Source organism: Dunckerocampus dactyliophorus, chromosome 2 (assembly GCF_027744805.1).
Source record: "Dunckerocampus dactyliophorus isolate RoL2022-P2 chromosome 2, RoL_Ddac_1.1, whole genome shotgun sequence".
Classification (NCBI taxonomy): Eukaryota; Metazoa; Chordata; class Actinopteri; order Syngnathiformes; family Syngnathidae; genus Dunckerocampus; species Dunckerocampus dactyliophorus.
The window spans coordinates 14,657,908-14,671,863 of record NC_072820.1 but is presented as its reverse complement, the minus strand read 5'-3'; the positions used below and the strand labels follow the sequence as shown (position 1 = coordinate 14,671,863).

The 13,956-nt window shown below is 38.4% G+C and overlaps 1 protein-coding gene across 7 annotated transcripts in view; it reads left to right on the top strand.

Annotated features, from left to right (window-relative positions):
* The window catches only part of LOC129176575 (laminin subunit alpha-3-like), an 84,077-nt gene that overhangs the window by 26,911 nt on the left and 43,210 nt on the right, over positions 1-13,956 (top strand). For 4 of the 7 annotated variants that reach the window (XM_054766756.1, XM_054766757.1, XM_054766755.1 and 1 more), the window contains exons 7-16: positions 23-138; positions 3,361-3,479; positions 6,544-6,634; positions 7,568-7,699; positions 8,686-8,736; positions 8,852-8,899; positions 9,094-9,228; positions 10,081-10,215; positions 11,580-11,714; positions 11,792-11,844. In XM_054766756.1, coding sequence (XP_054622731.1) covers positions 23-138; positions 3,361-3,479; positions 6,544-6,634; positions 7,568-7,699; positions 8,686-8,736; positions 8,852-8,899; positions 9,094-9,228; positions 10,081-10,215; positions 11,580-11,714; positions 11,792-11,844 — 1,015 coding nt within the window. The remainder of the gene's footprint in view (positions 1-22; positions 139-3,360; positions 3,480-6,543; positions 6,635-7,567; positions 7,700-8,685; positions 8,737-8,851; positions 8,900-9,093; positions 9,229-10,080; positions 10,216-11,579; positions 11,715-11,791; positions 11,845-13,956) is intronic. The other 3 variants (XM_054766759.1, XM_054766758.1, XM_054766760.1) reach the window with 3 other exon arrangements.

Genomic DNA, 13,956 nt, shown 5'->3' with positions numbered 1-13,956 from the left:
ACTATAACTGTCCTGTCTTCAGGCTCCAGTGTGAGTGCCAACACAACACCTGCGGAGAGTCATGTGACCGCTGCTGTCCAGGCTTCAACCAGAAGCGGTGGCACGCGGCGACGGTTGACAACCCTAACGAGTGTCAGCGTAAGTACACACAATGCACTTAGAAAGAACTGAAGTGTCCACTTGCTGCTGTTGTTGATGCCCTGATATGGTATCACTCAGTGAGAGAGTAAGGCAGACATTCCTCATATGGAAAGCATGAGGAACAGTGCACAGTACTATGCTCCAAGACCTCCTGCACTACCTTGCTAGTTTATCAGCAAGTCATCTCGTCAGCCAAACAGTCTTTCGAAACTGGAACCTAATTGCCTGGACTGTTGACAAGGCGCTCGCTTCTTGAAATGAGACCTTTGAGCTGCCAGGAAAACTGGAACAGAAAAACGAGGAAGACGTGTAATCTGATCAGTGCACAGGGGAAATGTACTGAAACGACATAGACTTATTTTAATGTCGTGGAATGATTATGCATATTGATTTACTATGCGTGTTGCCTTACAGAGATGTACTACAAATAGAAAAAAGTCATAGAATAATTTAAAAAAACAAAAATAAGAGTGAGGATTTTTTTTTAATCTATATTATAATTGATTTTGATGAGTATTAATACTAACAATAATTGTATAATGTAATATTGTAATATTATCTCCAGTGGTGATAATATTTAATATTTATATGTCTGTCTCTACAGTGGCATGAAAAAGTGTTTGCCCACCTCCCGAGTTCTTATTTTTTGCATGTTTGTCACACTTAAATGTTTCAGATCATCAAAAAATAAAAATAAAAATTAGTCAATGACAACACAACTGAACACAAAATGCAGTTTTTAAATGAAAGTTTTTATTATTAAGGGAGGAAAATAAGCCAAACCTACATGGAACTGTGTGAAATAGTGATTGCCCCCAAACCTAATAACTGGTTGGGCCACCCTTAGCAGCAACAACTGCAATCAAGCGTTTGTGATAACTTGCAATGACATACTGTACAAACAACAAAAAATAGAGAAAAATTAGGAACTCAGGAAGGGGGCAAACAAACAATCTTTTTCACACCACTGTATGCATATTAATATACTGTATATTTATTAGGTCTGTCAATCGATTAAAATATTTTGTCCATAGTTAACTCGTAATTAATAGCATTTAATCGCAGATAAAAGATACAAGTTTTTATCTATAATAAGTCAGGATGTAAATATCTTTGTGGTAAATAATTTGATATGCAACTACAATGATAACTCCATAAAATTTTATGTAAAAGGATATCAATTTTGGAAATACGGGCCATTATTTGATCCAAAAATAATATACAATTAGAAATGCCCAAGTTTTTGAATGTTTAATGCAAGCAGCGATTTGTCCCACTGTTTGACGGTCCTTGAACACACCTTCCACGTTCTCCCACGCTGCACAGATAGACTATTGTACTGTATTTTACCCTTTTTCTGTCACCTCATATATGCTCACAAATGCTGATACTATGTGGGGATGCATAAAGGTAAGAGCTGATGACCTTATTGAGTGCTAGTGAGCATATTTGTGGTACACAACCTCTCTGAAAAACTTAAATCCAGGCTGGTGGATGGTGGTTCTGTATTCATTTAGCACAGGGGTGCCCACAGTTTTTCAGCCTGCGAGCTACTTTTAAAATGACGTAGTCCCAAAGATCTACCTTCTACTATAAATATAGAAAATATATATATGTTTACTGTATTTATTTTAAAAAGATGAGTACGTATTTATGTACGTTATACATGTATACCAGGGATGCACGGCCTTTTTCAGCATGCAAGTTAGGAGTCAAAATGATCTCTATCTTTCTATAAAACATATAACGTATTTTAAATCTAACCGGTAAACCATTCACATCTTCAAAGTTTACAGGTAATCAAAGTAGTTGTTATATTAATTATGTTCATTATGGCAGTAGAGATAATTACACATAATTCCTCAATAGTTGTGTACATACACTGAGTACTTTCAATATGTCAGTCAAAACAACTATGTAACGGTCATTAAGAGACACTTCATGTATTACATTCAGGTAGCATTTGCTATCAAACATTACCGATATACGAATATAAGAATTGAAAATTATTATGCAAAAGACAATGCAGCCAAAGTCAAGGCAAAATATTAAAAAGGTTTCAACAACGGGCACATTTTCCATTTCATCATTAAATAATAGTTTAAGAAGTAGACGTGTATAAAACACTGATTTATGTAGTGGAGTTCATGACAGCATGAAAAATCCATGACAGCAAAGCCATCAAACAATACACTTTTTTTCTACATAACTAGCCACTACAAGCGAAGAGATAACTCCTGTTATAAATATAAGCATCTTACCGCTGAGTTTGTTTGTTTATCCGTAATTGGAATAATAAAGATGAAAGTTGCATCTCCGTGTGTAGCTTGAAACGCCGCGGGGAAGCAACCGCGAGGAGGGCGGTTTAATGTCAGCTGACTGATGTCATATGACATCTACAAAGCGACGTTTGCGCAGTCGGCCCAAACTACCTTGGTGATCTACTGGTAGCTCGCAATCCATAAAAAATAAAGATAAACTACATCGCTATATACAAATAAACAATAAGATAGCACGAGATGTAAGAACTACTTTTAACTGTATGAAGAATACTGTTAAAAAATGTACTTTTACGTATGGCAGCTCTATGCCACTTAGCCTAATTAGGGTCACGGGGGTATGCTGGAGCCTATCCCAGCTGACTTTGGGCGTGAGGCGGTGTACACTTTGGACTGGTCGCCAGCTAATTTCAGCTTTAGAAATCACATTGTAAAAAAAATACAAATTAAAAAGATTTAAAATACAAAAAACATACTGTATGCATAATAAACTAATTCATAAATAAAATTAATAAAATACAATTGCATTTTAAATACTCATTTAGTAGTCCAACAACCATGTGTTTATGTTCCAAAAATGCAATTTAATACATTATTTTTTACAAACATTGTCTGGTGAAAAGGAGATATCAATGGTTGTGAAGTTAAATGCAATGTGTGTTGTAAACAGGGAGAAGTTGAAAGGTGTAATTGAAAAGGGTAAGAGGCCTTAAAAACACCTTCAAGTTCTTTGTGTATAATCATTAATGAGACAGGAAGAGGAGAATCTATCTTTGTTTAGTTCAGTTTAGATTTTATAGTTTCTCGTAATACTTAACAACCAGTCTCGTCCCACCTTAGGAAGTTTCAACAGAGTTCATGTAAATGTTGTTGAGCCTATATTTTAATAATGAGTTTGTGTGTGTGTGTGTGTGTGTGTGTCGGGGGGTTTCCTCCTCAGCTTGCCAGTGTTTAGCCCACGCCACTGACTGTTATTACGATCCAGAGGTGGAAGCGAGGAGAGCAAGTTTAGACATCTTCGGCAGGTACAGCGGAGGAGGGGTGTGCATCAACTGCCAGGTATGAAACACGCTCGTCAAGTCTAAACTGATTCTAGTGTGTGTGTGTTTAGTTTGGAAGGAGGTCTACTGTACTGTATAAGACAGTCTGACCTCAAGTGATCCCACCTGCTCCGCTCAGCACTGGAACTGACTTCCCATTACAATAATCTCCAGGTTTATTTAGCATCCATGCTGCCTATTATGGCATGAAACAATTTGCACAGCACCTCCTACAGTTGACTTGTGTGTACACTGTATTTGTCTCTCGCTCCTATCCTATTACAGTACATCATATTTCTTGACTTTGATGGTGTAGTTACGTCATGACACATTTCATATTTTTACATTTTTATATATAGTCTAATGAGAGTTAATAGATAGCTTGTTTAAATAAAGTTTAAGATCTAATTTTATGACATAAATCCGCGCTTCTGCTATGCGTTTGTCAAAACTCGTTCACTAGGCATGCTAGCATTTGACAACGTGTTATATTGTAAACGTTAGAAATGTATGGTACATACACTTTTAAGACCAGTTGAAAAATTGCTAGAATTGACATTTTGCACTGGTGGGTCTTAAGGAGGTTCTTAGTAGAGCTTCAAAATGCAAAAAGAAGAAATGGGAGAAAAACAAAAAAAAATTCTTGAATAAGCAATTTATTCCAAACAAAAGTTAAACTGAAGCAGGTTTTTCATCAGCTGATCAAACGTTTAAGACCATAGCTAAAAAAAAACCTGACACTCCCCTAAAGTAGCAATAATATTTGCAAAAAAGGACTCAGTAATGAGTAGCTGTGGCATTCTTGTTGGTAACCTCAAAAATTGGGCATGTTTAATGCCAGTCTTTCCAGGAGGCTAGTGGGAATGTTGATCCAGGTTGTGAAGATGGCTTCACGGAGGACATCCACGGTCTGGAACTGATGTCCATTGTTGTAAACATGCCTTGCCATCCATCCCCAAATGTTCTCACTTGGATTTGGGAGCCATCCACATGAAAACGTTTTCTGGTCAAAACGGTAGAGTATTTTATCATTTCAGACTTTCATCCACACAGAAACGGCGTTCTGGGTGACCCGAAACTGTATTTTTTGAAAACTTCCAAAAACCTCCTTGTTGTTTACGTGTCGACTAAAAACGACGACGTCACCGACCTGTCGCCATCATGTGACCAGAAGTGAGCTTTGACGAGTAGCCAACATATCTCACATGACTCACCGCAATCGGCATTTTCCTGATATTTTGTTGTCTCAAACTCCAAAATGGCGAAGTAATTCCACTTTGTCATAAGTCTAGACGAGCCTTGGAAAGCGGAAGACGACTGACTTTCTTCTTCTATAGTTTGGTGTGTCACGTGGGTCTGTTTGCGTGGCTGTCCCAGGAACGTTTCCGTGTGGACAGGGCCTTAGATCAGGGGAACACGCAGGATCACTGGCTTCAACACCATAGTCAAGCAGCAGGATCGGGGTCCAGACAGGACCAAAAAGCTGCATGTGTTCTTTGATAGAGTCAGTACTAGGCCGCCTGCTGGCCCTTTTCTCATCACTCCAGTCTTCACACTCCCCCAGACAAGAAATCCACACCCCACCGCACCACAGACACCATCCAGCCCTATTTGATAAGTGAGAAGCTGCTAAAGATGGATGGTCAGCTCATCCACTGTCTCCTGGATAACTGATTACTTGTCTGACAGGGTCCAGTTTGTGCGGCTGGGGAGCTCCCTGTCTGATACTGTGGTCAGTAGTGTAGGGGCTCTGCAGGGGACTGTCCTGTCTCCATTCCTGTTCATTCTGTACACCTCTGACTTCCAGTATAGCTCCGGGTCGTGCCACCTGCAGAAGTTCTTTGATGACTCTGCAGTGGTTGGGTGTGTCAGAAATGGACAGGAGGTGAAATACAGGACACTGATGGCTGACTTTGTAGAGTGGCCTAGACAAATCACCTGCTCTTGAATGTGGACAAGACCAAGGAACTGGTGATAGACTTTAGGAGGAAGGTGACTCCAGTTGAGCCCATGACCATTCAGGGCTGAGAGATGGCAGTAGTGGACCACTACAAGTACTTGGGAGTCCACATGAACAACAGACTGAATGGCGTCTACAAGAAGGGCATGAGCAGACGCTCATTCCTGAGGAAGCTTAGGTCCTTCAACATATGCAGCAAACTGCTGGAGATCTTCTACCAGTCAGTGGTAGCCAGTGCTCTGTACTTTGCTGTGGTTTGTTGTTTGTTTGCTGCACTGGCAAAAAAGACATAAACTGTTTGAACAAACTGATCCAGAAAGCAGGACAAGTTGAAGGCATCTGTGACAGTGAGAGACAGGAGGACACTGGACAAATTGCTCTTCATCATGGACAACCCCACCCACCCACTCCATCATACAATAGACGGGTAGCGGAGCTCATTCGCCGAAGATATCCTTGTGTCTTGACGGACAAGCAATCGGATCATTTTATTGTGTTTACCACTTGACTTTTTTTGTTGTATCACCCTCAGGATATCATGTAAATTCTTGCAATTTTTCAGCTGGTCTTAAAACTTTGATCAGGAGTGTATATTAGGGATGCACAATACTTCCTGCTTCTCACAAACGATAACGATAACCGATAACTATCAGTCTGTCACTCTCTCACTCTACAGCACAGTACAGGTAATCTTCCTCATTGGAGCGTTTTTTTTTTAATTTTTTATTGGTTATTGTAGCTATTTTTTTATGTTATCTAATTTATCAGTATGATGTCATAATTCCTCATTTATTGAGCACCCCTAACATATATTAATACAATACAATGCATACAATGGATTGCACATATCTCATACTGTATGTCTATTTATTGCACATTGTGCTATTCTGCAGAGACGATAATGCTTAGTTTTAGGAGTTTGCATTTAACTCGATATTTATTATGCTGGTTGTCATTTGCAGTGGTGGAGAACTGCACTGCATGAAACTGAGGGCTGTCTATAATATTTTGGTTACTGTGTTAAGCTACATGACGGGCAATTGTACAATGTAACAAACTGCAATAATTAACATGAACATAATGTTTTCTTCAATTACCCACGAGTCAGTACTTGTCTTTCTAGCACAACACTGCTGGAGTTAATTGTGAGCGATGCATTGAAGGCTTCTTTAGACCTTATGGAGTGTCTGCCGAGTCTACCACTGGCTGCATATGTGAGTCATGTTTTCGGTCTGAATGATGTATACATATCACCAAAAAAACCTTCCAGCTACTAGTGAACACAAAACAAATGAGATGACAGGTGGCATTGGTCAGGGCTGGGAGGGAGATGATTGGATAAAAGAACAATGGGCGCAAGGCTCTGCTGATGATACATAGCAGGTGTGTGTATGGAGGGGGATAAGACAGGACTATTAATGTGTGTCCAATGTTGCTAAACACTCCCTCTTGGCTGCATAGAGTACAATAAATGAAACATGATTGCATACGACGTGAAAGAAAACAGGATAATTGCACCACTTTCAATTAGTGTTATTTTGCTTAAATGGTGCTGTGATGCTCTGTGAGATGTTTTACTTAATTTACTTAAGTATTAGAAATCAAAGAAAACATTTATATTTATATAAAATAAGAACAAATTGTGTTTTTATGTAAAAATTATGTTATGTCATTGAATACTGTAGATTCATTAATTAATTACATGCTTTTAGATTTTTTAAATTGTATTTATATTTTTTATTACTTCTTTACAATATTATATACATATTTACATATTCATGAACAAACATATTTTTAATTTGTATTTACTTTTATATTTTTACTTTGCTGGCAGTTTTCCCATGTAATTTTAAAATGTGATTTTTATGTGATTTTTACTTGTTTTTATTTGACTATTTCTTTATGTATTTGTGATTATTTATTTAACCAAATAACAATATAGGAAATAAGCATCATTACTTAAAAGTAAAGATATTTGCTTTTGGCAATATGTCTTATTTATTTATTTCTGCATTCATTTTTGTTTATTATTGCTGTCTTGTATTTATTTTTTTAAATAAAATAACAAAATGAAAAATCAACATCATTTTTTAAAAATAAGATTTCTAGCATGTAAGATGTTTGTGTGTGTGTGTGTGTGTTGTCAGCCTGCAGATGTGATGAGCGCACCACAAGTGGCTGTGAAATGGGTTCTGGAAGGTGCATCTGCAAAGTGCAGTATGCAGGCAACAACTGTGAGCAATGCGCTGAAGGACACTATTACTACCCTCAGTGCATTCGTAAGTGAATAAATACAAAATGTTTATTTGATTATTTTATTGTGTGACCCGTGGTAACTGAAAGTGCAACACATTGCCGAGGTGGGCGGGGGTGGATAAACTCTTGGAATCGTGTGATGTATGTGCCTTCATTTATTGATTGGTTTATTTGATAGGGACAGTGTCCATTAAGCATAGCATTGCTGCAAATGCACCAGAATTAGCCAAAAGGCTATTTTTCATCTGTTGTTCCTGGACAGGTGTCAAAAATTGTCTCCCTAACTCAGACTCAGGAGACCTAACCAAGACTTGATAAGACTTGTTTCACCTATGTGTGTACACTAAATACCATAAATGCTCCAATGAAGGCCTCTATTCAATTAACGGGGCAGTCTTCGATAGTCGCTGAGTCAGAAATCATTGTAGTTTTGTAATAATGATCCTGAAGATGGCAGTAGCTGCAATGGAAGTTTCATACGTGGGTGGCATCCAGCGGCTTTATCTACTTCTGCATGCACTTTAAAATATGTTGGCTGCGCTACTCAACTGTTACTGTGAAAATGATGGGTGTTAAACTTGCCATACTGTTGTTTACAATTAATTCATCAGCAGCATTAATGCTGGCTGAGCAGTTTACACCTTACTGCTTTTACAACATTGGTTCTGTTGCTGCTGTGTTGTGCAATGCAGTTGTTAAGAAATGACTGTGTGGTCATAGAGAGCTACATTTACATGGACTCCTAATCATTATAAAATTAAAAATGAAGCTGTTATATAGGCTATAATGAGTTTATTGCCTGCTTCCAATTATGGCTCAGCTATGAATATTAATGAGGTTTGAAGTGATACTAGTAAACGTGAGATAATTGTGATAAATAGTGCATACATGTAGCAGTGTGTTTGTATTTAATTTTTGTCCTTATTGTGGAATAAACAAATACTTTTTTTTATTATTATAAGTGACTAATTGAGTTTTGCTTAACTTTATGTCATGTATTTATAATTAGGGTATCCAGCATACCAGACAACTACAAAAACCCCTGCAGGACCTATTGTAGGTAAGTTAAATTCAAACAAAAAACTGTTATTTGAGTCTACTACTACTACTGCTTTTACTACTGCAAGTAATCATAATTAAAAATGTAATGCATCTCTTTCTTTCTTTCTCTTTAGTGCCTACTGGCTGCCCTGTGGGTTATTTTGGCTCAGCCAGCTGTGAGCGTGAGTGTGACAAGTACTGATATTTTGCTTTTAAAATTTAATTTTTAAAGTTTTAAAAGTATTGTGGCAATGAAAATTGAAAGAGCAAAGTGCAACTGAAAAAGGCTTTGTCATCATGGTCATCACAAGAAGTAGTTCAGGGCCAGCTGTGAGTCTTAGTAGGTCTTTTTTTGCTTCTGTGTTTGTGTGTGCAGAGTGTGTGTGTGACTACAGAGGTACGGACCGCAAGGTGTGCGATGCCTCGGGTCACTGCCTTTGTCGTCATACCGTGGAGGGTCAGCGATGTGACCGCTGTCGCCCAGGCTACCACTCCTTCCCAAACTGCCATGGTGAGACATGGCACCTCCTGTCTGTTGTTCTCAAAAAGCTTTGGAAGACATGCTACATGTAATGCAGATATCCTTTGTAATCCGTAGACAGATTGTATATGATTTATGGACATTTAATTGATCAGTTCGTGCAAAGACGTTTTGGTTGATGGTCGTCATATTTTTCAACTAGTGTGGCTCAAATTTTGCCAAGCTTCTCAATCCCCTGAAGGTCAAATTTGACTGAGCCTGTTAATCCCCTGAAGGTGTGTACCAAATTTTCCGAGTGGTAATTTTGCTAAACACCCTAAAGTTACACAGTGGCTGTTTTGTAGAGCGCATAGACTAGTGTGGCAAATTTCTTCTAATCCGATTTATGGGGTCAAAGTTTGGGGTTTAACAACAGCGCCACCATGTGGTGTATTTGTCCAAAAAATAATAACAGGTAAAAGTAAGGGTGCGTTTTTCACCCTTTTGTGTGCAACGGTTCAGCAGTAGAGGAGTTAGCTTACACAATCAAATACATACAGTATTGTATACTGTGTACACCGTGTTGCTGTGTTAGTGATTATGAATTTATAGACGCTTTTATTGTTTGTTCTATCATGCATTATGACTTCATCTCCATCTAAGAGAATTATTTCATCTAGACACTATCAGCTATTTTACCTCCAGTATTTTTGTAGTAGTCATAAACAGGAATTGCATGTGTCAATACGGAACAATCAGCAGTTCTGGAAGATAATATCAAGTGGATTGTTTATCAGTTGCCATGACAATGTGGAGACAACAGGCTACCTGTTTGCTGGAGTGCTGTCCAGTTTTGATTGTAGGATATTTTTTACTGTATTGTTTTTTTATTCCCATGTCTAGCATGTCTTTGTGATGGAGCTGGTGTAGCTGAGAGTGTCTGCAGTCCGAGCGGTCAGTGTATTTGCGTCCCCAATTATAGGGGTAAGAGGTGTGACCAATGTGCACCAGGTTACTACGGCTACCCGGAATGTGCTGGTGAGTATTACTATATAACCCATATGTAAACACCTTGAATGAGATGCTGCATACCTTTAATAAAATAAAAGTATTGTACATTTTTGTCTGCCTGCCTTCTTGGAATTTGGCTACATGTTTCCAAGTTCCAGATTCAACTGACCTATAAAATGCAGTTTAAAAAAAAAGGCTCCGATGGTGTGTATATTAGGGTTGTCCCATAATATCAGCCACCGATAATTATCGGCCCGATAGAGGCATAAAAATGTGATATCGGCCAACATCGGGATTGTTTTTTTCCCTACATTGAAAGCCAATATAGAGGTTTTAGCGTCAACGTCGCAAACTTGCTACATTGTTGAATCATGTTGTTAATACTGTGCCGCTCACAGACCTGTGAGGAAGAAGTAACTGAATGCTGAATAATCAACAAATATGTGATCTCTAAACGTGTAACTTAGAAGCCATTTACAACACCAGTACAGCAAAGCACGCGGGGAAACAGGAAGCGCTGTTGTCAAAAACATATACTGTACATTGACGCCGCATCGAGCGCTGAAATTTAAGTTAATGTCTCTCATTTATACATTCACACACGCACTAATATACTTGGGAAACAGTTAGGCAACAAAAACAATGTATTTGATCTTCTCAGATGGCTGAGATAAGAACTTTATTGATCCAACACAGTAGTAGTTTAATGAGTAGTTTTATTGCAATAAAATAATAATATAAAATAAGAACATGAAAGTTGTCAATCTAAATAATAATCAGCAAATTCATATATTTTAAACAATAGCCCTTTAACTAAAAATAAATTAAATCTTTCCAAAAATAACATAAATCAGGGCACAAGAACTTGCTTTAGAACAGTTATACTCAAGAAAAAGATATGTGATGGTATACATATCGATATCGGTTGATATCGGAATCGGAAATTGAGAGTTGGACAATATTGGCATATCGGTTATCGGCAAAAAAGCCAATATCGGTCATCCCTAGTATATACTGTATACAGTAGACCTCAATCACCATTATATTGGGCACATCCATTTTAATGTATAAGTGGACTCTTCCTGTCCCCCTATTTTTATCAGTGAGATTTGTTATTTGCTCCTAGTTTTTATTGGTTCTACTTCTCATGCATCTTTTTATGGCCTCTTCTGTGAAGTACACATCCTTCTTCATTCTCCCACACTATCCCATATACTACATCCTCTGGATGTACTTTGTATATTTTGGGTGGTATTCATCTCGTATCTTCCTTTTAAGGGCTTGAATTTCCCCAGAATAGACAACTGGGAATTCTTGTGATATTTAAGTTAAGAGTCACTCTTTACACTGTGTGGTTTAATATCTGACCTTTGCATGTTTCATTCATCTAGCCTGCCAGTGTTCCCGGGCAGGCTCATACAGCACAGCATGCAACCCGATGTCAGGTCAGTGTCTGTGTCTTCCTGGAGTAGCGGGCCAGCAGTGTGACCGCTGTGCTTCTGGACTCAGTTTCCCTGCATGCTCAGGTAACATAGAAATGTAACATTATTGTTTTTCTGTCCGGGTCTAGTAGTATTGTAATAATGATCATTTCTGCCTCTAGCCTCCATCGGTCAATGTAATCCATCTGGGACTGAGAGCATGGATCCTCAAACGGTATGCCTTCCCTGTCTCCCCAAAAACGATAACCAAAATTGATAAACCAAATGCTCATCTGGTTAATAGTGTACATCACGCCATGTCACAGCCATCACCACATTCCAAACAAATATGCCCTCTAGTGGCTGTGAGCAGTAGGGCTGTCTTTGACTAAGGATTTTCAAAGTTGAATATGATTCGTTAGATTTTGTCAATAAGCGACTAACAGTTGACTATTTTTATTTTTTTTGTTTCAAGGACAGAGCTAAAGGCAATCCCTACAAATAAACAATTTGCGACATTTCCCCTTTTTCCACCTCAAAGAAACAGGATAACACATTCAGATAAACAAATAAGCGTGGTAGGTGTGCAACAACAGTACATTAATATATTAGTGACACAGAAAGCAAGACTACCGAAACATAAACACTGTCGGCAGAGCCTGACGCTGACACGCTGTCTTCCTATCTGGTTGAGAAACTGGTGAAGCAGGTGACATGTCAGAAAATTGATTGAAAATTGAACGCTACAGATTCAGTTCATTTCAGGTCACGGCAGAGTGTAACGAAGTGTCAGAAATGTACGATCCACAACTTTGGCCAGCAGGGACTTAATGTCCGCTGCTATTTTGAGGCTGGCAAACCCACAGCTAATACTGATGGTGCGGCACTCGGATCAGGGGTGGAGGCCGAGTTGTGAGGACACCTAGCACTACAGGACAGCATGGGAGCATGGGAGAACAAAGGAATTCTGTGATTAGGCGGGATAAATGGCCTGCTAGCTGGCGTATTGTAGACACCTATTCAATACAACTCACAAATATGAATGTTATCTCACCCTGTTTGTGCATCATATTTATTGGTGGGGTCATCTTGGGCATTGTGTAGTCTCCTCACTACTTCCTTTAAAAAGAAAGAATTAAAAAATGTAAAATAAAAATAATTAATTTTCAACATGAAGTTGCTTATTTACATAATATAATATTTGCAATATATGTACTTACTGAAATAATTTCACCCTTATTTCTGCCGGCTGCAACTGTTTCACAATTGAGCCAAGTCAATTAGCCACTCTATGCCGCGTCTCCTCATTAGGGTTGCGGGGGTATGCTGGAGCTTATCCCAGCTGACTTTGGGCGGCAGGCGGGATACACCCTGGACTGGTCGCCAGCCAATCGCAGGCACATATAGACAAACAATCATTCACACTCACATTCATACAATTTAGAGTCGCCAATTAACCTAACATGCATGTTTTTGGAATGTGGGAGGAAACCGGAGTACCCGGAGAAAACCCACGCACGCACGGGGAGAACATGCAAACTCCACACAGAAATGCCCAACAGAGATTTGATTTCTTCCTGATCTCCTGACTGTGACTGTGTGGCCAACACGCTAACCACTAGACCACCGTGCGGCCCGCTGACACTTACAATGCTTGCATGTTTGTTACTGTCCTATCTTGAGTCACAAGCTGACAGTCAGAAGTCGGATGGAAATAATTATCAGTCGATCAAAGTGATAATCTAAGGCAATAAATATTTCCTCTAGTTTGTAATACAATAATATTTGTATCCATAATAAAGATGAGGGCCAGTATATGTAGAAGATATAACTTTAACAACAACAAATTTTACAATAGGTAAACACCCTCAAATTTTTGTCAAACAGTCCTTTGGAACAGGTCTACAGCAGGGCTGGACTAGCTTTAACCAAACCACATGAACTGAAATATGTAATCTTACATAATATTGCAAAACAAGCGCTAATTAAATTTAGGACATACCTACTAATACAACTACATATGTAAGTTCTAGACATTGTAATCATCCTAATATTTACGGTATTTTACTTACTTCGATTTAATGAATCCAGTCCAATAAAAAGTGCTCTTTCAAAGATTTGGTAATTTTAGGAATTCATCTCCTCATTGCCAGCCATGTTTTCAAATGTAAAATCAAGCATTACTCAATAAACATAGGAGACTTGAGAATCAGACCCAATGACAATGTTAATGTGGAAGACCACAAGAAAAGACAAACATGTATATACATTTTAAGATCTATAAAAATGTAATTCTTGTTTTAGATACCTAAATAAAAAAAACTGCTAAATATCCTCAATTTTTACC